At 34.8% G+C, this 23,931-nt stretch overlaps 1 protein-coding gene across 1 annotated transcript in view; it reads right to left on the bottom strand.

Annotated features, from left to right (window-relative positions):
• LOC100372901 (ATP-binding cassette sub-family C member 5-like) overlaps positions 1-13,988 on the bottom strand; it is a 62,405-nt gene extending 48,417 nt beyond the window's left edge. The window contains exons 1-6 of the mRNA XM_085498658.1: positions 13,864-13,988; positions 8,633-9,672; positions 5,949-6,107; positions 5,689-5,836; positions 1,795-2,028; positions 751-927 (exon numbers count right to left, since the gene is read on the bottom strand). Of these exons, the coding sequence (XP_085354784.1) occupies positions 751-927; positions 1,795-2,028; positions 5,689-5,836; positions 5,949-6,107; positions 8,633-9,648 (1,734 nt within the window). The 5' untranslated portion in view covers positions 9,649-9,672; positions 13,864-13,988. The remainder of the gene's footprint in view (positions 1-750; positions 928-1,794; positions 2,029-5,688; positions 5,837-5,948; positions 6,108-8,632; positions 9,673-13,863) is intronic.
• Between the last annotated feature and the right edge of the window lie 9,943 nt (positions 13,989-23,931).

Below are 23,931 nucleotides of genomic sequence, written 5' to 3'. Positions count from 1 at the left end.
GCTACAACTGGTTAATTATGCAAAATACTTATTACATGTAATATGCACAAATGTATACCATAAAGTCTTTGGAGTATCTGCGTAAAAAAATTGCATTCAAATCCACTCAATGGTTAACACACATGATACACACAGACAGACAGAGAGACAGGATAATCACAAACAGATATTGTTATATAAATCATTATATCTTGTTCTAAATTTAACAAAATCGATGGGTAGAGCATGCAAGAAAAAGGGCTGGGCAAGTAACAATCAGCACTTGGAATCAATTAAATTGCACAACAAAATGACTTGCATAATCAACCCATCCACCAATCGACTAGGCATGCCTCAGAAACTGGTGATTATTTTATGTTTTTCAACAAAAATCAGTAAATTAAAAACCAAATTTATTTGCATATACAGTCTCGCCTCAGTAAGTCACGGTCATGGGTAGTTGGATCGCGAAATGGAGGTGTTAATGTGAAATCCCATGTAACCACAAAATTGTGGTGGTTTTGCGTTCATCCCAAGTTTTTTATTATTATAATTTAATTGAAAAAAAAAACCCACAGCTGAGCCTGTCTACTGTCCCCCTTTGATAAAAATCTATAAAATTCGCTGTAATGAGTTGAATCCATGCGGAAATGAAACACATGTATATCATCAAATAGATGGATGGACAGAACTAAAAAAAATATGTTTGACAGGGAATAAAAAACACTGTTTACCAAACTTCCACTAAGGTGTATTACATTTTATATTTACCTGCATTGGCCAGAAAACAAAAAAAGCTGCAAAAACTCCTACAACACCAGATATCCCCATGAGTACAGAAATATAAATAATTCCCAATAATGTAAGCAGAGTACAACCACCAAGAAGAGGAACAATCACATACAATTCAAAGTAACGTTGTGCATCATTGGTACATAGGTTCACTAACTGAAAAACAGAAGAATTATGTAGTCAAGCATTATTTATGTAATATTTGCATATTGCTTATTTGCATATTGTACTAGTAAATATGCACAGAATAGAAAAAGGCAACTGGTCATTCTTTAAGTTTACTATAAACAGTATGTGTCATCGTCTTTTAGTCTTTACTGCGTAATACGTTAAAGAACACAGTGAATATTCTCTGATCAAAGTATTGTTATATTAGATATGGGCAGGAGGGCAGGGAAGGAAAGAAGAAATATGAGGGAAGAGAAGGATGAGGATGAATGGATAGATGGAGGGTGGGAATAGATGAATGGAGGGAAAGTGGAAGGGATGGAGTGGATGGACGGTTGCATGTATGGATGGATAAAAACATACAAGTGTCCTGACGGTCAACATACCTCCACCTGAGGAACAGGAACATGTGTCCCAGGGATGAAAGCAACAGACTTAACGGATTTCAAGAAGAAGTCGTTTGAAAAAAAAAAGTTGATGTGGGATGCGGGATGACAGTGAGGCTGATAATACAAATCTGATCTACAAAACAAAATGACATGCATTAACTCAGTCCCTTGATGTTTGGTGTATGAACCAAGTTTGAAAGAATTAAATCCAGCTCAAGTTACATAACAGCATAATTATTTCCTTTTGGTGCATTTTTTGCACTGAAATGGCTGTTATTCGGCCATCTAGAACGGGATCACAAAACAACTGCCAATTATGGTTTACATAATATATATCTATATCATTTATGTAAAGGTTAAATACAATAGGCCAAGGCAAGTCTGAAATATTAGTGATGAAGGAACAAATGTCAAATTCTTACAATCAGTGTCCTGAAAAACAATGTGGCAAACTAATAAATAATACCTCTCCAACTGTCTTGTTCTTCAGACTACGTAGTCTAATCATCTTACGATATATTACCATCATGATAGCACTGCGAACTCGCAAACCAGTTCTTGACGTGAATGCAAAATATCCAGATAATGACATGAGTCGAACTAATTCTGATATTGCCAGGCAGAATACCAATAACAGGCCATACTGTAAATTTGGTTCAGGTTGCTGAAGGTATTCCAATATAGCACGAATCAAAAATCCCTGTAGTTTGAGAGAAACAAAGACCTAGTAATATTTTATTGAACTGATTTGATTAAGGTAGAGATGCAGTTTACCTGAGAGTTATTTTAATTAGTTATTTAGGAAACCAAGATGACCTCCCTTGTCCACAAAACTATATATTTTCGGAAAACTTATTGTATGAATTTTAAAATTTTGTAAGTATTTTTTTTATGGACACTGTAGCTTGAAATATGCACAAAAACATGCTTTTTTGGTCAAAAGTGATTTTAAAAAAATTGGCTTCTAAACCATGCTTCTGTTTCCTGTCGAAATTGGTTTATGGGTACATATTTTTACTATGAAGAAAGTGCCGTCTTGAAAACTGTTGTCAATTTTGCAGGGCAGCAGCTCAAATTTCACTACTTCAAGTTTATGCATAAATTAACACCCAGGCTAGTTGTCTGTACGATTGTTGTAACACTGTTCAACCAAAAACAATGCCCCAACTGCGTTTTGAAGATAAACACATTGTCAATCATTTGTGAAAATTTCAAAACAAAAGGTCAAAGCATCTAGGAGCTATTTTTTTTAACGTTCTGGGAGGTGCACTAAAAAGAAGCTGAGATATCTGCTAATTTGCATAACCGTTCACTCATTAAGAAGTTTGCTTATGCTCATAATTAAAATGGCTGTAACAGTTCCAAATTTTAACCTATTATCGTTTTGTAAAAAGTTAAATATAGTGCAGAATATGGAGATCCCGTCATTACTTTTTTTCACCATGTTTCTTTTTTATTATTTATGTACAGCCTTGCTAAATCTTGCTAACCATTCAAAAGAGAGAATGTTTGCCCCTGTTATCTATAGTTTAAAATTGTCATTTGAGTATGTTCCACTATTCAAAATTCTACAAAATTTTAACAGTCTATAGCCAAGACTGTTTGAATAATAAAAAGCAAAAAAAAAAAAATTCACTCCCAAGCGCCCACGAACCTGCATCTCTACCTTAATGGGCACTATTAAGATGATGACATTTTTTTCAAAATCACTGTAATTCAATCCCGGTCTGTAAACAAGCAGCCTATCGGCTGAGATAGCTCCGCTGTTAGCAATGCACATTTCAATTAAAGAACTGAAGACATCATTAGAAAATGAACAATATGTATAGTATCAAAGCAATCGGACTTACAGTTTTTAACAAGAAGTCGAAAATATCACTTTTTACCAAAAATGACAAAAATATTCACCAAAATTAGAGAATTGAAGATATCATCACAAAATGAACAAATCTGAGAGAGGTCCACATGTAGTACCTATATATGTAATATCAAAGCAATCAGACTATTGGTTTTTTACAAGAAGTCCAAAATATCACTTTTTACCAAAAATGACAAAAATATTCACCAAAATTATAGAATCGAAGATATCATCACGAAACGAACAAATCTGAGAAAGGTCTACATGTAGTATCTAAATATGTAATATCAAAGCAATTGAACTATTGGTTTTTAACAAGAAGTCGAAAATATCACTTTTTACCAAAAATTACAAAAATATTCACCAAAATTAGAGAATTGAAGACATCATCACAAAATGAACAAATCTGAGAGAGGTCCACATGTAGTACCTATATATGTAATATCAAAGCAATCGGACTTGTGGTTTTTAACAAGAAGTCGAAAATATCACTTTTTACCAAAAATTACAAAAATATTCACCAAAATTAGAGAATTAAAGATATCATCACGAAATGAACAAATCTGAGAGAGATTCACATGTAGTACCTATATATGTAGTATCAAAGCAATTGGACTTGCGGTTTTTAACAAGAAGTCGAAAATATCACTTTTTACCAAAAATGACAAAAATATTCACCAAAATTAGAGAATTGAAGATATCAACATGAAATGAACAAACCTAAGAGAGGTCTACCCAAGGTACATATACACCAAGTATCAAAGCATTCAGGCTTGTAGTTTTCAAGAAGAAGTCAAAAAAGTAAAACATTGACACGGACGACGGACGACGGACGACGACGACGGAGGACAATCACACATATGATAAGCTCCGCTCGACAAAGTCGACAGCGGAGCTAAAAACAGAGTGGAATGTTCATTATATATGTATATACCGTTATATATACTAACAAATTTGAATACATTTTTTTTTTAAACAAACTTTGTAAATGAGATGCATTTGATGGTACACTGGTCCCATGTATGTCACATTTGATGGTACACTGGTCCCATGTATGTCATATTTGATGGTACACTGGTCCCATGTATGTCATATTTGATGGTACACTGGTCCCATGTGCGTCACATTTGATGGTACACTGGTCCCATGTGTGTCACATTTGATGGTACACTGGTCCCATGTATGTCACATTTGATGGTACACTGGTCCATGTATGTCACATTTGATGGTACACTGGTTCCATGTGTGTCACATTTGATGGTACACTGGTCCCATGTATGTCACATTTGATGGTACACTGGTCCCATGTATGTCACATTTGATGGTACACTGGTCCCATGTATGTCACATTTGATGGTACACTGGTCCCATGTGTGTCGCATTTGATGGTACACTGGTCCCATGTATGTCATATTTGATGGTACACTGGTCCCATGTATGTCACATTTGATGGTACACTGGTCCCATGTATGTCATATTTGATGGTACACTGGTCCCATGTATGTCATATTTGATGGTACACTGGTCCCATGTGCGTCACATTTGATGGTACACTGGTCCCATGTGTGTCATATTTGATGGTACACTGGTCCCATGTATGTCACATTTGATGGTACACTGGTCCATGTATGTCACATTTGATGGTACACTGGTCCCATGTGTGTCACATTTGATGGTACACTGGTCCCATGTATGTCACATTTAATGGTACACTGGTCCCATGTATGTCACATTTGATGGTACACTGGTCCCATATATGTCACATTTGATGGTACACTGGCCTCATATATGGGAAACTATGGTGAAGATGAATTAATACAAGTGACCTGACGGTCGATATAGCTCTGCTGTCCTACAAGAACATTGTGGTAGCCAAGTCGAGAACAAATTGTTCACAGAAATAATTTAAACCTCAAATATGAAAGCAATCAGGTTGAAAAGAAAATTTCAAAAATATTTGCCAAAACTAGAGAATTGATGATATCATCATGAAATAAATAAATCTGACAGAGATCCACTGAAGGTACTTAAAATAAAACATATCAAGAAGTAGTTGAAAATAGCAATTGTTACCAAAAATGATATTGTCACAAAATGAACTAATCTGAACATATCAAGTATCAAAGTAATTGAGCTGGTAGTTTTTAAGTCGAAAATAGCATTTTTTACTAAAAATGATAAAAAATATTCCCTAAAAATAGAGAATTGAAGAGAGATTCACGCAAGGTAACTACATACCAAGTATCAAAGCAATTTAGCTCGTAGTTTTCAATAAGAAGTTGACTGTAATTGTTGACTGATGATGGACGGACAATCACCTATATGAACAACCCTGCTCTGACAGCAAAGCTAAAAAAAGGATGAATTTCCAGTGGCTCCCTTGCATATTGTTTATTCATGATATGGTATGTTAACAATATCATTAAATTGCTACAAATAGCAAAAAAATTTCAGACTAAAAGTTTGCAAATCTGATTTCAATAAGATAATATCTGTACTTACAGCGGAAATGATCATTGCAAATGGAAATAAACTCTGTAGTAGTAATACGGCAAAAAGTCGAGATCTTATTATCCTGAATATGGCATCATTAAAATATTCTTCCTCTGGTCCCTTTTTTCTTAGAATTTCTTTACAAGCTTTTTCAAGTCTGTAAAAAAATACACTGACATTCACATCGTTTGTACTGATAACGAGAAGGTTCTATTACTGGAATAATTTGTGATAAAAAACAGAACGGTTAAAGTTTCCTCAAAACTTACCTGATGGCATTTGGTAAGGCACTGTCATATTTAGAACATTCAGGCATTTTTTCCATAGTCAGTTTATTCTTGTATGACAGATACATTATACGATTGAGCCAGTTAATTGTAATAAAAGACAAAAAGCCAATCTGTTCAAAAGGACTACTGGATTTAACTCTATAAAAAAAAATATTAATTGAAAATGAGATGTACAAAATTTCACATGAACTATTCAATAATGAACACTTGAACCATATAATTATAGAACACTTGAACCATACAATTATAGAACACTTTAACCATATAATTATAGAACACTTGAACCATATAATTATAGAACACTTGAACCATATAATCATAGAACACTTGAACCATATAATTATAGAACACTTGAACCATATAATTATAGAACACTTTAACCATATAATTATAGAACACTTGAACCATACAATTATAGAACACTTGAACCATATAATCATAGAACACTTGAACCATATAATTATAGAACACTTGAACCATACAATTATAGAACACTTTAACCATATAATCATAGAACACTTGAACCATATAATTATAGAACACTTTAACCATATAATCATAGAACACTTGAACCATATAATTATAGAACACTTGAACCATACAATTATAGAACACTTGAACCATATAATCATAGAACACTTGAACCATATAATTATAGAACACTTTAACCATATAATCATAGAACACTTGAACCATATAATTATAGAACACTTGAACCATACAATTATAGAACACTTGAACCATACAATTATAGAACACTTGAACCATATAATTATAGAACACTTGAACCATACAATTATAGAACACTTTAACCATACAATTATAGAACACTTGAACCATACAATTATAGAACACTTTAACCATATAATCATAGAACACTTTAACCATATAATTATAGAACACTTGAACCATATAATTATAGAACACTTTAACCATACAATTATAGAACACTTGAACCATACAATTATAGAACACTTTAACCATATAATCATAGAACACTTTAACCATATAATTATAGAACACTTGAACCATAGAATTATAGAACACTTGAACCATAGAATTATAGAACACTTGAACCATATAATTATAGAACACTTGAACCATATAATTATAGAACACTTGAACCATATAATTATAGAACACTTGAACCATATAATTATAGAACACTTGAACCATACAATTATGGAACACTTGAACCATACAATTATAGAACACTTGAACCATACAATTATAGAACACTTGAACCATATAATTATAGAACACTTGAACCATAGAATTATAGAACACTTGAACCATATAATTATAGAACACTTGAACCATATAATTATAGAACACTTTAACCATATAATTATAGAACACTTGAACCATATAATTATAGAACACTTGAACCATACAATTATAGAACACTTGAACCATACAATTATAGAACACTTGAACCATACAATTATAGAACACTTGAACCATAGAATCATAGAACACTTGAACCATACAATTATAGAACACTTGAACCATATAATTATAGAACACTTGAACCATATAATTATAGAACACTTGAACCATATAATTATGGAACACTTGAACCATACAATTATAGAACACTTGAACCATACAATTATAGAACACTTGAACCATATAATTATAGAACACTTGAACCATAGAATTATAGAACACTTGAACCATATAATTATAGAACACTTGAACCATATAATTATAGAACACTTGAACCATATAATTATAGAACACTTGAACCATACAATTATAGAACACTTGAACCATATAATTATAGAACACTTTAACCATATAATTATAGAACACTTGAACCATATAATTATAGAACACTTGAACCATACAATTATAGAACACTTGAACCATACAATTATAGAACACTTGAACCATACAATTATAGAACACTTGAACCATAGAATCATAGAACACTTGAACCATACAATTATAGAACACTTGAACCATACAATTATAGAACACTTGAACCATATAATTATAGAACACTTGAACCATACAATTATATAACACTTGAACCATACAATTATAGAACACTTGAACCATATAATTATAGAACACTTGAACCATAGAATCATAGAACACTTGGATCATACAATTATAGAACACTTGAACCATACAATTATAGAACACTTGAACCATATAATTATAGAACACTTGAACCATAGAATTATAGAACACTTGAACCATATAATTATAGAACACTTGAACCATATAATTATAGAACACTTGAACCATAGAATCATAGAACACTTGAACCATACAATTATAGAACACTTGAACAATACAATTATAGAACACTTGAACCATACAATTATAGAACACTTACACCATAGAATCATAGAACACTTGAACCATACAATTATAGAACACTTGAACCATACAATTATATAACACTTGAACCATACAATTATAGAACACTTGAACCATAGAATCATAGAACACTTGAACCATACAATTATAGAACACTTGAACCATAGAATCATAGAACACTTGAACCATACAATTATAGAACACTTGAACCATACAATTATAGAACACTTGAACCATACATGATATTCTTCACCATGATTAAAATTTCTATAGTTTTACAGTTTATTGAATATTGTGTGAAAGTATGACTGTAGAAAACAATTGGTACTCACATATTCTTAGGTCTTATAGGTATCAGTAATTTCATTGATTGTCTATACTTTCCTTTTCTTATCGTCCCCGCTCCATCTTCATCTTCATCACCATCATCATCAAGAAAAATCTCAGTAAATTCTTCTTGTTCATCACTGATAGTTCTTGGTCCATTTTGAGTTGGTAAAAATTCCACTTTCACATCATCTACAGTTTCTCCTCGTGATGGAGATAACCCCTCATTACTTTCATCAATTAGAACACAACTTTCCTTCAAAGAGTCAACCCGATCTATACTACCACTGGATAAATGTGTTGGTGTGAAATCAGAGCCACTCGCAGCAAGCAAACCCTTCTTCTCATCTATTTTATCTTCTTCATCAACAATCGAGTTTTTCCTATCATCATTAGTATTCCCTCTTTCAGTGTTTAACAATTTGTCACTTTCTCTATTGTTATCACAGTCAATTACTTCAGCATCAGTAATATCTGATTGATCATGATCTGTTTTGTCATGATTTTCATCATTACTGGTGTCTTTCATCACTTTCATTGCATCAGCATTACTGGTGTCTTTCAGCACATCAGCATCACTGGTGTCTTTCAGCACATCAGCATCACTGGTGTCTTTCAGCACATCAGCATCACTGGTGTCTTTCAGCATATCAGCATCACTGGTGTCTTTCAGCACATCAGCATCACTGGTGTCTTTCAGCACATCAGCATCACTGGTGTCTTTCAGCACATCAGCATCACTGGTGTCTTTCAGCACATCAGCATCACTGGTGTCTTTCAGCACATCAGCATCACTGGTGTCTTTCAGCACATCAGCATCACTGGTGTCTTTCATCGCATCACTGATCATTTCTGCATCGTCACTACCAATCACTGATTCGTCATCCACTACAGTCTTAACATTTCCATTGTCACTGGCATTTTCCATCTCATCAGTTACATTATTTGCATCAGCATCACCATTTTTATCATCACAGTTTTCATCATTTTCATAAAATTTTACTTTAGTTTGTTCTGCCATTCCACAGAGTAAAGTATGAGGTTGCTGGAATAGTATAGACAGAAGAAAAAAAACTAATACCTCAGAATATTATTAAATTTGAAATAATTACTGGTTCAAAATCCTATAGGACATGTATAGTCCATAGCGTTTCCAGCATAATCCTATAGAACAATAGGTTCTACAGGATTTTAAATTGGCAGCCCTATAGGACTAATACATGAGATCATAAGTCCTATAGGATTATAAACTTTAAACTGCCAGTCCTATAGGAAATCAAAGAAAGCTTAGAAAGAACTCCTGTGTGCTGAGAGTATTGGAGAAACATTTAAATTAATTCAAAATTTAAGATTTGCATTTCAAACGAGAAGCTTAGCAACTAATATTTGTCTGCTATTTGCGATGTACAACATGAAAACAATGTGATTCACATTATCAAAATTTATAATACATACAGAAAATTTCATCCATGGTTTTTGGTCTAATTAAAAAATTAATTAGAGTACCTCTGTGATGAATTCAATTTAAATTTGAATCAGGAATAGGCTAATAGGTAAATAGATAAATAAACAATATGCATGTTTATCAACATTAAACTAATCACGTCTGTGGACTACATGTACCTCAATGAACCAAATAAATCATTATACAAATTAAGCAATTATTATGCATAAATTTAGGTCTGTATATTGTTTCAGGATGCACATGTACAGTTTCATTACAATGTGATGATCAATCCTAACTAAATTAGTAGAAAGCTGAAAATTATGCAAATTAGTTGATTAATATGCATACATTTTTACTCGAAATTAATCATGTCTCTGCATTGTTCTAGAAAATCTTAGTACCAAGTTTTATTGAATATAATGAAGTGATAGTACTTGAAATATCAAAAGCTGAAAATTGATTAATTATGCAAATTAGGTAATTAATATTTCACATATCTGTCTGTGCATTGTCCTATGTATCTATGTAAGTTTCTTGAAATATGATGATTAGTACCTGAGATATCAGTGGAAAAGCCAAAAATTGATTAATCATTATGCAAATTAGGTTAATTATATGCATGGATTTTTACCCAAAACTAATCAAATGTGTGCATTAGTCCAGGGCAGCTAACAATTAGCTAATTATCATGCCAATTAGGTAATTAATATGCATGGATTTCAACCAAAACCTAATCAAATCTGCGCATTAGCCCAAAGCATCTATGCACCAAGTTTCATTAAAAACCAACATACGGTTCTTGAGATATCAGTGGAACGAACAGACAGACAGACAGACAGACAGACAGACACACACACACACACACACACACACACACACACACACATATATACAGACAGGGTAACTGCAAAGACTCCCATTGTGTGCTTCGCACATGTGAGTAAAAATATAGCTCGTACCTTCATATAATTTTCTATAGCTTATTGTCCTATTGGTTTGTATTTCTAACTCATTGGGTTCTATAGTCCTAGATATCCTTATTGCCACTATAATTTGTTTTATTGCCACTATAAAAAAATTGTTTGGCTCTTTAAGTATGGCCATTAGACTATTTCCATAGATACATGTTTGCATATATAAAGTATATGTCACAGATCATTTATCTACCAAGTTTCATTGATGATTAGTACTCGAAAAGCCCAAAAATTACTAATTATGCAAATCAGGTAATTAATATGCACACATTTCAACCCCAAACTAATCAGGTCTGTTTGTTGTCCTAGAGCATTTATGTTCCAAGTTTCACTGAAATGTGATGATTAGTACTTGAAATATCTACAGAAAAGCCATGAGTTGTTCATTAATATGTATAGATATTTACCCAAACTTGTGCAATTGTATCTACAGAAAAGCGTTTTTTGAGATAATGATGGAACAGACATATAAACATACATACACAGGGGTCAAAAATACCAGTTTGAAAAATATTAGTTGCTCTTTTAAATTTTCCCTATGCCTTACCTTTACTTTCCCCAATATTAAATCTGGCACAATTGGAGGCAAGGTCTCTTTATAATTTGTCATGTACCAATCACAAGGTTACAAACCAAAGACTAACTGATTCAAATATTGAGAAAGCCATGTGATATATCGTCTGAGAATGCATAGTAGATTGAAATGGGGTTTAGATTAAAATTGTTTTTGTGGGGTGTTTTGAATAGAAAACTTTTCTAGACACTTCACTCAAAACATATGCTCATTTATTCATGATATATGTTCTCTGAATATCACACACTCAATAATTATTGAATTTAAGGTATTGTAATCTCAACCCTTTCCTCATCCCTGCAGTTTATTTTCCAAGCAAACTACCTTAACATTGAAACATAAGTTGCGTTCACACACAGCTCCTTAGCACGGGCTAAGAGGTCAAATTCCTTAGCCCGTGCTAAGCAAACGTGCATGAACGCTTAGCACGGGCTAAGGAATGCTAAGTACGGGTTAAATCTGATCTGAATTTAAGACGCGGTCTAGACCCTTAGCACGGGCTAACGAAGTGTGCGCAAACACTTAGCCCAGGGCTAAGCACCCTCTGCAGCGACCTTTGGGTGTAAACATTATGCACGTGATCAAATATATCCAACTTTCTCATTCCCAAAATGGCAACCGAGCTCAGTGTACACGCTTCCACACTGATCGGGTCGCTGTAGTCATGGATGTACTAGTACATCCATGCTGTAATAGAACGTACAGCCGCTCCAATCGTAGACAAAATAAATCTGGTTTGCTGTCTACGACATGCATTAATAAAATTCTGTATTCTGTTACGCCGTTGTATACTGTTTCTGTGCATCCAAATATAAAGTTGGGTCCATCTTCTCTCGCGTTCCTGTGCACGTCACACAGAACGAAACATGTCAGCAGCAGAAATAGAACCTCGCGTGTGTCATCCATTTTTCGTTCGTAAATAGCGGCTTGCCAAAGGTCACCAACTGATGGCGCCCCTTAGCCCGTGCTAACGACTGGCCCTCCCTGTGCGTGGACGCAATTGGGTCTAGCCGAAATGCAAATATGCTAGATAAGCCTAAATCAGCTTAAATCTTAGCCCGTACTTTGTGTAACGTGAACACAACTATAGTATGAGGGTAGTATTGACCATCTTATTGTTTGTGTTGAAGAATAAGTTTATTTTGGTATAATTTGCATGATAATAAGGGTACATTTATTATTTATAGGCTACCAGGATGAAATGCTTAATTAATAATGACAGCAAGTTAAACAAGCAGTCTGACGGCTGAGATAGCTCCGCAACGGGACTTGCTGTTTTCAACAAGAATTCAAAAATATCACTTTTCACAAAAAAGTGACAAAAATAATCATCAAAATTAGATAATTGAAGATATCACCACGAAATTAACAAATCTGAGAGAGGTCCACATGTAAGTACCTATATATGTAATATCAAAGCAAATGGACTTGCGATTTTTAACAAGAAGTTGAAAATATCACTTTTTACCAAAAATGACAAAAAATATTCACCAAAATTGGAGAATTGAAGATATCATCATGAAATGAACAAATCTAAGAGAGGTCTACCCAAGGTACATATACACCAAGTATCAAAGCATTCAGGCTTGTAGTTTTCAAGAAGTCGAAAAAGTAAAACATTGACACGGACGACGACGGACAATCACTCATATGATAAGCTCCACTCGACAAAGTCGACAGCGAAGCTAAAAAATGACTAATCATTATGCATATTAGATTAATTATATGCATGGATTTCAACCAAAACATAATCAAATCTGCGCCTAGAGCATCTATGCACCAAGTTTCATTAAAAACCAACATACGGTTCTTGAGATAGTTTATAACCATATTTTTTAGCTCTATGTTTGTAACATTGACTTTATTAGCACAACACAAATAAGAAACGTTAGCAATGGGGCTTAGTGTATTGTGAATAGTCATGATACTTGCAGTTACGGTAAACTAAAATATTTTTTGATACAAAGCTCGGGCTTTCGGGACTGGCGTATAACTTTATGAATATATTCGAAATTTGTCTGGTAAAGTGTGCTCCACACTGAGACTACTAGTACTACACGTCAGACAAGATTATCATCAAAATAGAACGTTACGCTGCTGAGTCACACTATGTTGAGGTCACGTACGCTGCGGTCGTGGGACGTGACAACTAACCAACCGTGACACCCGTCCTTGTGTCCTGACGCGCACACTATTTGTATTTACAGCTGCAAATGACAAGGAATTTCTTTCTCAACTCACCAGTCAGTATATGAATGCAGGCAGACACTGTTAAAAAACGCAATTTCCATTCATTCCATCATGGAGGTTTTCATCACACTTTCGCTTTAGGTTTCAGCTGATGCACCGCGAGAACAGCGCCCTCAACACCTGTTTACACTTTCTTCCCTTCTATATATAACCTGAGTTACCTCCCTAACTAACGTTGGTTAAGTTCAACATGTTTCCTCGTAAGTTGACGAGCAATTTGTACACAATGTCTGCCACCACAGCGCCATTGACTGTCACCGTAGTGCAATTAATTCTATGTAGAGAACTATAGCCAACCTTTTAATTTAAGGGATTCAAAAACAAAATATTCAGTCAAATAAAAAGAGCTAGTAGTCTGAGGATTTGACGTATTCGTCACGGTCAAGGGAGTGATTGGATTGAATAACATTTAAACGATAAAGATGGTACTTCCTCGCTTAGTAATATTATAAACAATACTGTTATTGGTATTTAAAAAAATAATAAGAATAACATTGGTTTATTCATAGATTCTATAGATAACTGCGAGTTAGCATCTGCCCCTCTTTTCGTGCTTTTTTTTTAGCGTTTTGCAATAACAACTTCAAACAACTGTTTGGCAATTAATTCGATGTATTTACTTAGTTTAAAACGCCTTTAGTTTTAGTGTTGTTGTTTTTTTTTGTTTTTTTTGTTTTTTTTGCGTCTTGTCTCAATTATAAACAAAAACACACCGCATGTAGTATGAAGCGATTTTTACAAAACGGGTCGTGTGTTTATATATAATGTGCGTACACGTGCATTGATTGCTACAACCATATACTGTAAAATGACTAATTTTCACTGGGTTTAAATTTCACTGATTTACCATTTCAGGCATATTCATTGGGTTTTAAATTCACGGTTTTATCATTTATATAATTTGTTCTATGCTAAATTTTACATATTCACTGGGTTTAAATTTAGCGCATTTTCCAGTCAGCGAAATAAGCTAAATTAAAGCCCAGTGAATAATTAACCATTTTACAGTACCTTAGAAAGAGATCTCTTTCTAAGGTCTATGCTACAACACAAGTTTTAGTAGCAATTCCAAAACGTGTTTCCATCGTTCATAACAATTCCAATTGGGGAGCAGGCTTGAACCCTGCTCCAGTCTTACGATATACTCTCCCACAAGTGTTTCAAGTGGCAACGTTACGGCAAACTGAACTCCGCCTGTTTCATTAAATGGTTTCGATGGCATAGTTTTTATTTAAAATTGATACGAATTTTGTCAGCCGACAGAAAGAACAAAGTCGAGAAGTGGTTTATTAATAATGTTTTCTTCGTAACTGTGATGTCGATACTGTTTTGTTGAAAGCCACGCTTACAGTGCACACAGAGTTGATGGAATAATGTATCTTGTGAATGTCATTAATTATTCCCAGTTAGAGAGAAAACAAGTACAATCGATACTGCCTAATGACAAGACTGCTGGTTCCATTTTTGTTTATTGCGCAACTGATGATTGGATCTAAACTACGCCTATGCATACTCAAAGATACCCGCGCCATATCAAGAGTTTTGACGTGTAAAACGAATCGCTGATATATTAATACAATGTGAGGTATAAATATACTTTTTTAAAAGGACAAAACACCAAATTTGACGTTGCCACGATTTCAGTTCTTGTATCATCAGCCTACACTAAGGGAGGAGAACAATTGTTGGCTTGTATTTTAAATTTATCTCTCGTGGCAAATGATACTGGCGCGCTCAAAGAATCTTATCGTTTTAAATCGGTCTTTCAAGCATTTTTATCAACTGTGTTTTGACTTGACGGCAACGTGGGTCAGATTTCCAAGTAACGTCAATAACTTTCTGTTCACAACTTTGCGTACTATTTTCAACTTCAGATAACAATATGAATTTTAAATAAATTGTAGTCATCTTGTATGACAATCCGCTGATACAATAAACTATTATGTGACTTTTCTAGCTTTCAACTACGTATTTCGACTTGACAAAAACGCTGGTCGAATTTCCAAATAACATCACTAGCTTTTCACAATGTATTTCACAACGCTATTTCTAGCAGATTGCGGTCATCTCGTATCCCAATCCGCTGATACAAGAGACCGATATGTGACTGTTTTCCATCTTTGAGCTATGTATGTCGACTTGACAAAGGCCCATTTATACCCCCTCCCAATCACCAATCACCAGGAACTCCAATTACCTATTCACCAATCACCAGGAATTCCAATTACCTATTCACCAATCACCAGGAATTCCAATTACCTATTCACCAATCACCAGGAATTCCAATTACCTATTCACCAATCACCAGGAATTCCAATTACCTATTCACCAATCACCAGGAATTCCAATTACCTATTCACCAATCACCAGGAATTCCAATTACCTATTCACCAATCACCAGGAATTCCAATTACCTATTCACCAATCACCAGGAATTCCAATTACCTATTCACAATCACCAGGAATTCCAATTACCTATTCACCAATCACCAGGAATTCCAATTACCTATTCACCAATCACCAGGAATTCCAATTACCTATTCACCAATCACCAGGAATTCCAATTACCTATTCACCAATCACCAGGAACTCCAATTACCTATTCACCAATCACCAGGAATTCCAATTACCTATTCACCAATCACCAGGAATTCCAATTACCTATTCACCAATCACCAGGAATTCCAATTACCTATTCACCAATCACCAGGAATTCCAATTACTTATTCACTAATCACCAGGAATTGTTGTTGAATATAAAAGCATTTATTGAAGATATTTGACATTAACTTTGATTGCTGGTCAGACCTAGTAGTTAGACATATATTTCTTAACTGATCTTTCTGTTTGAAACTATCTATCTCCTCCGTTTCTAAACTGCTGTTCTCGTCATTACTGCAGTTGTCCCTTTGTGCAACAATTTCCCTAGTTGCTTTCTGTTTAGGAGCCAACCTATCTTGCACACACCGCTTCTCTTTGTTCAGCAATTCATGAAATGTCACTTCTTTCGTGTTATCTACTTCCTCAGTTTCTGAACCACTGTTTTCATCTCTACTATGTTCTTCTCTCTGCTCATCAGTTTTCTCAGATGTGTCCTTCTCGACAGCTGACCCATCTGACAAATCATGTCTCTCTCTATGCAATGTTTCACCAATTGGTATCACCTTCTCCTACAGATTCAGTGGCAATGTACCTGCCTTATACTTTGTGTGTTCTTGTCGGATTGATCTTTATCTAACAACTTTCCCATTGTCAACAGCCCAATTTCTCATGATCCTCTTTTCTCATGCGTACAACTGGTAATGGTTGGAGCTTTGGAATGTCTCAAAATGAATCTTGGTTCGTGGCTGGTGGATAAAACGATGAGGGATTGATGAAGTAATAGACTGACCAATTACATGATCTTTTCAAACTTTCTTTAATTGTGTTCCCAAATGATCTGGCATACTGATACAAAATAAACAACTAAATTAAGTAAAGATGACGAAAAATAGTTTGTCAAATAAATATAATATCAAAGAAAGCTTAGAAAGAACTCTCGTGTGCTCAGTAATGGAGACACATTAAAAAATAATTCAAAATTATTTGTACTTGAGATGTTGATGGAAAAACTTAAAACTAGTTATGCAAATCAGATAATTAATATGAACAGATTTTAGTGTAAAACTAATAAGGTCTGTGCAATGTAACAGACCATCCATGTAGCAAGTTTCATTTAAATGAGATTATAACTCAAAAAATATACTAATCAATCAGAGAATTAATATCAACAGATTTTAACCTGAAACTAATCAGGTTTGTACATTGCATATATAGCCAAATAATGACTTTAACTCGTGATCTAGAAATGTATAGAAATCAGTAAATATGAGGGGAAAGGGGTTCATAGGTATGAAAATAATTTGCACATTAAAAATTGTTCTCAAATGAATAATTAATTCTAATATTATACATCCCTGTAGAACAAGAGAAAACGCTTTAACATTTTTTCCTTATCTACTATACATTATTAAAAGTGATGAACCCTTTATTATTCTATTGGAAAACTATGACGAAATAAGGAATCAATAAACAATAGGGCAATTTAAAAGAAAACTATAATTTATCATGTAATAAAGCGTTTTAACATTTCCTAGACACACCAGCAAACCACAGGCGCTCGGAATGTTTCTTGGATAATAAAAAATGACCTAAAGTAGGGTCGGCATAGTTAGTCAGTCGCCGGTACATTCGCCTACCACTCATATAACAACAAGACGGCGCCAGCGAAATTCGAAAGCCAACTGTTTACTGTAAAATGACTAATTTTCACTGGGTTTAAATTTCACTGATTTACCATTTCAGGCCTATTCAGTGGGTTTTAAATTCACGGTTTCGTCATTTAGATAATGTGTTCTATGCTAAATTTTACATATTCACTGGGTTTTAATTTAGCGCATTTTCCAGTCAGCGAAATAAGCTAAATTAAAACCCAGTGAATAATTATCCCCTTTACAGTAGTCAAAACCCAAGTAGCGAGTTTGCGAATTGGCTGCCCGAATACTTCTGAGACTTGCTGTAATCATTATAGAGCAGTAGATTTGATTGGTAAAAGATCACCATACACTTCCAAGAATTGACCAATGGGAAGAACTCTCTTATACTACAAGTACATGAGTGTACAAAAAAACAACACTCAGATGTACCGATTTTAAACTATTGGTGGCGCAATTCAACGTACAATACAGTGAACGGGAAATAAAATCAAAGAACGCATAACGCGAAATTAAAAGTTGCGAGAACGTATCACCGGGAATTCATTACACCCTATAACGAAGATCGAGAAATTAGCTGAGAACGAATCACCATGAATTAAAAATCCCGAGAACGCATCACCAGGAATTAAAAAGCCCTCATAACGGATAACGAAAAAAGTATAAAGGGGCCTGTTGACAGCAGCATAAGTGAAATTTCCAAACAATAAACATGATAACTATACAGATTCAAATTCCAAGCAATGTCATCAATTTTTCGATCATTTTTCACAACCTTGCATGTTTCTTTTACTCCCCAGCACGGTGTTTTCTCATACGAAAATCGCCCGGCATGTTATGGCAGTTGACTGAATTTATTTTGAATTGTCAGCCATTCAATGTTTGGAAGTGGTTAAAAATTCAATTGAAGTTGAGTTGACCCTACATTCTTCATATGACGATCTTCTAATATAATAAACATGTATTAGAATGTTTCGACCTTTCAACTAAGTGTATCAATGTGTACCCCAGACCATTCGTCCAGGTGTTATCGCTATCGCCACACGATAACACCGGGACGAATGGTCTGGGGTAATCAATGTGACAATTTGGGTGAAAGTTGCAACTAACGTCATCAACATTCCAATCACTTTTCGCAACTTTTCTGTTGCTTTTATGGGAGTACAATCAACTTTTGCCAACTACAAAGGCCAATGTAATATTCATGCGACCCATACAAGTTTCTGTGTACAGTTACGTCAATTTTCACAACTGTATAATAACACAATTATAGATTTACGAGGAACGCGCCTTGACATAGTTGAAGTTTTACGAGCGTGTCAAAATACACCAAATAAGCAGTCATGCAAGCCAGATTGGTCTTCCATGCAAGAATGTCACATATGCCATTCTTAATTGCAGAAATGCTGGATTTTGATGAATTTGTAACATTAATTAAAACAGTCACAATTCAGGCATTTTGAATTGGATAACCAAATGTGTACATGTCCGACATGATTATATGTGAAGTTTGAACATGATCGGCCACGGCCAGGACAGTGATATTGCACGGGAACTGCATCATTAAAACAAAATGGCCGCCATGGTTGAATCTGGTCAAAAACAAACAAAAACAAGCGACCTTGCGGTCGGTAGAACTCCGCTGCAATTGACAAGTACAGATGGCAATACCAGGTGGATAGGAGAAGTGGAAGAAGATGAAACGTACATGTTTTAATGCACGGATATGTATAAATGATGATGTACAGGAAATTGAAGCTATTACCAGAATATATTTTTGCACTATTTGGTTACTGTACATGTGACTGAATAGAGAATGGAAAAGACAAAATTGACACTGACAATGACAAAGTGACATGTTATCTTAAAATGACCTTTACCTGGTGCCTTGAAGATTTTGGGGAGGGATTTAGTAAAAAAACAAACAAATCATAACTTTCACAATCTGACAAGCTGTTATGGAAAAAATAAATTTAAACCGTAAATGACAAAAATACTTTCAAATAAATAAGGTTTACATGTGATGTAATGAAATGAACAAATCTGACAGAGAACCATCCCAGGTAGGTGTGGTGTGAATAGCAAGGCAATCCAGCCCGACGGTTTTGAAGAAGTCGATTGAATGACAAAAGTTGACGGACGACGACAGGTGTGGTCAAGGCATGTTAGAGATATGGCTTTGAAACAGCATTCATTAAAACAAAACTAATCCATTTCAAATCCAATCTAAAAACAGAATTGCATGCATCAAGGCCTGATTCATTTATCAAATGTAACAAAGACAGCAGATTGTGACATGTACAGCTTTATTTACTACAGACAAAAAAAGTATAAAATAAAGAACCCAGTACCAGAAGTACCATACACAAGACAATACAATACAAAAAGATAAAAGACAGATGTGATTGATAAAGTAGAAAATAAAATATTATATATTACTAATTACATAGTGCTGATAAACATTGATAGTGACAATCAGGAGTAACAATATGTTGACACTGTCATTGTATCCTGCTGATACAAGAGATCAATATACCTTTATGATACAGGATTATAAATAATTGAAAATTAAAAAATATTCAAAACAGCTACCAATGGTAATTTATCAAATCACTTGCTGAAAACCTATACTGACAGCCGCAATGAATGAAAACAGATGATGTAAAAATACTGTATACTGGTAATTACTTTTGATTTAAACTTTAGTGTCATCAATGTAATATAAAAATTGATTCATCTCCAATCTCTCTCTCTCTCCCTGGTCTGGTAAAAGGTGACATAATAGTGAATGAATTGATACCAGAATTGTTGTTTTTATAAAAACAAGAATATAAATATAATTAGTTGATTTGGAAGTATACATAGATAAAAACTATTCTGTATTTATTATGTAAAAGGTTTTTTATTATCTTGACAAGTCTCTGAATATAAAATAAACTGAAAATGAAAGTAAGCATGGAAATTCGCACTCATCATGTGAACTCTTCAAATAGTTTCCTACAGATTACAAACAATGCACATTATTATCGACAAGACAGCAGACCTAATTTTCACAAATCAAACATGAAATCAGTTTAATTAAAAAAAAAAATATTACAATAAATCAAAATATAATTCAACAAAAGAACAAGAACATAAACTTAAATTAATACTTCATAAATGATAAAAACAAAAATAAAAGATTTATTGAGAAAGCAACAATGCAAAGGACAGAATTTGTTTAATTTTAATAAGAAACAGAGCATAAAGAACACCAGGTTTCTCCCATGTTAGTATCTATTGTGACCAATTCAGTTACATATAAACCATTTTAAGTATATAAAAGGCTTCCTTTTTTTACAGTTGATCTTATACTAATACATTCCCTAATCAGCACAGTGACAGAGTACACCATACACAGCAATATTCAATACTGACTACCTAATCAGCACAGTGACAGGGTACACCATACACAGCAATATTCAATACTGACTACCTGATCAGCACAGTGACAGGGTACACCATACACAGCAATATTCAATACTGACTACCTAATCAGCACAGTGACAGGGTACACCATACACAGCAATATTCAATACTGACTACCTAATCAGCACAGTGACAGGGTACACCATACACAGCAATATTCAATACTGACTACCTAATCAGCACAGTGACAGGATACACCATACACAGCAATATTCAATACTGACTACCTAATCAGCACAGTGACAGGGTACACCATACACAGCAATATTCAATACTGACTACCTGATCAGCACAGTGACAGGGTACACCATACACAGCAATATTCAATACTGACTACCTAATCAGCACAGTGACAGGGTACACCATACACAGCAATATTCAATACTGACTACCTAATCAGCACAGTGACAGGGTACACCATACACAGCAATATTCAATACTGACTACCTAATCAGCACAGTGACAGGATACACCATACACAGCAATATTCAATACTGACTACCTAATCAGCACAGTGACAGGGTACACCATACACAGCAATATTCAATACTGACTACCTAATCAGCACAGTGACAGGATACACCATACACAGCAATATTCAATACTGACTACCTAATCAGCACAGTGACAGGGTACACCATACACAGCAATATTCAATACTGACTACCTAATCAGCACAGTGACAGGGTACACCATACACAGCAATATTCAATACTGACTACCTAATCAGCACAGTGACAGGGTACACCATACACAGCAATATTCAATACTGACTACCTAATCAGCACAGTGACAGGGTACACCATACACAGCAATATTCAATACTGACTACCTGATCAGCACAGTGACAGGGTACACCATACACAGCAATATTCAATACTGACTACCTGATCAGCACAGTGACAGGGTACACCATACACAGCAATATTCAATACTGACTACCTAATCAGCACAGTGACAGGGTACACCATACACAGCAATATTCAATACTGACTACCTAATCAGCACAGTGACAGGGTACACCATACACAGCAATATTCAATACTGACTACCTAATCAGCACAGTGACAGGGTACACTATACACAGCAATATTCAATACTGACTACCTGATCAGCACAGTGACAGGGTACACCATACACAGCAATATTCAATACTGACTACCTAATCAGCACAGTGACAGGGTACACCATACACAGCAATATTCAATACTGACTACCTAATCAGCACAGTGACAGGGTACACCATACACAGCAATATTCAATACTGACTACCTAATCAGCACAGTGACAGGGTACACCATACACAGCAATATTCAATACTGACTACCTAATCAGCACAGTGACAGGGTACACCATACACAGCAATATTCAATACTGACTACCTAATCAGCACAGTGACAGGGTACACCATACACAGCAATATTCAATACTGACTACCTAATCAGCACAGTGACAGGGTACACCATACACAGCAATATTCAATACTGACTACCTAATCAGCACAGTGACAGGGTACACCATACACAGCAATATTCAATACTGACTACCTAATCAGCACAGTGACAGGGTACACCATACACAGCAATATTCAATACTGACTACCTAATCAGCACAGTGACAGGGTACACCATACACAGCAATATTCAATACTGACTACCTAATCAGCACAGTGACAGGGTACACCATACACAGCAATATTCAATACTGACTACCTAATCAGCACAGTGACAGGGTACACCATACACAGCAATATTCAATACTGACTACCTAATCAGCACAGTGACAGGGTACACCATACACAGCAATATTCAATACTGACTACCTAATCAGCACAGTGACAGGGTACACCATACACAGCAATATTCAATACTGACTACCTAATCAGCACAGTGACAGGGTACACCATACACAGCAATATTCAATACTGACTACCTGATCAGCACAGTGACAGGGTACACCATACACAGCAATATTCAATACTGACTACCTAATCAGCACAGTGACAGGGTACACCATACACAGCAATATTCAATACTGACTACCTAATCAGCACAGTGACAGGGTACACCATACACAGCAATATTCAATACTGACTACCTGATCAGCACAGTGACAGGGTACACCATATACAGCAATATTCAATACTGACTACCTAATCAGCACAGTGACAGGGTACACCATACACAGCAATATTCAATACTGACTACCTAATCAGCACAGTGACAGGGTACACCATACACAGCAATATTCAATACTGACTACCTAATCAGCACAGTGACAGGGTACACCATACACAGCAATATTCAATACTGACTACCTAATCAGCACAGTGACAGGG

This window comes from Saccoglossus kowalevskii, chromosome 1, assembly GCF_978046115.1.
Source record: "Saccoglossus kowalevskii chromosome 1, keSacKowa6.1, whole genome shotgun sequence".
Classification (NCBI taxonomy): Eukaryota; Metazoa; Hemichordata; class Enteropneusta; family Harrimaniidae; genus Saccoglossus; species Saccoglossus kowalevskii.
The sequence above is the reverse complement of the archived record's forward strand: the minus strand, read 5'-3'. Positions and strand labels throughout refer to the sequence as shown.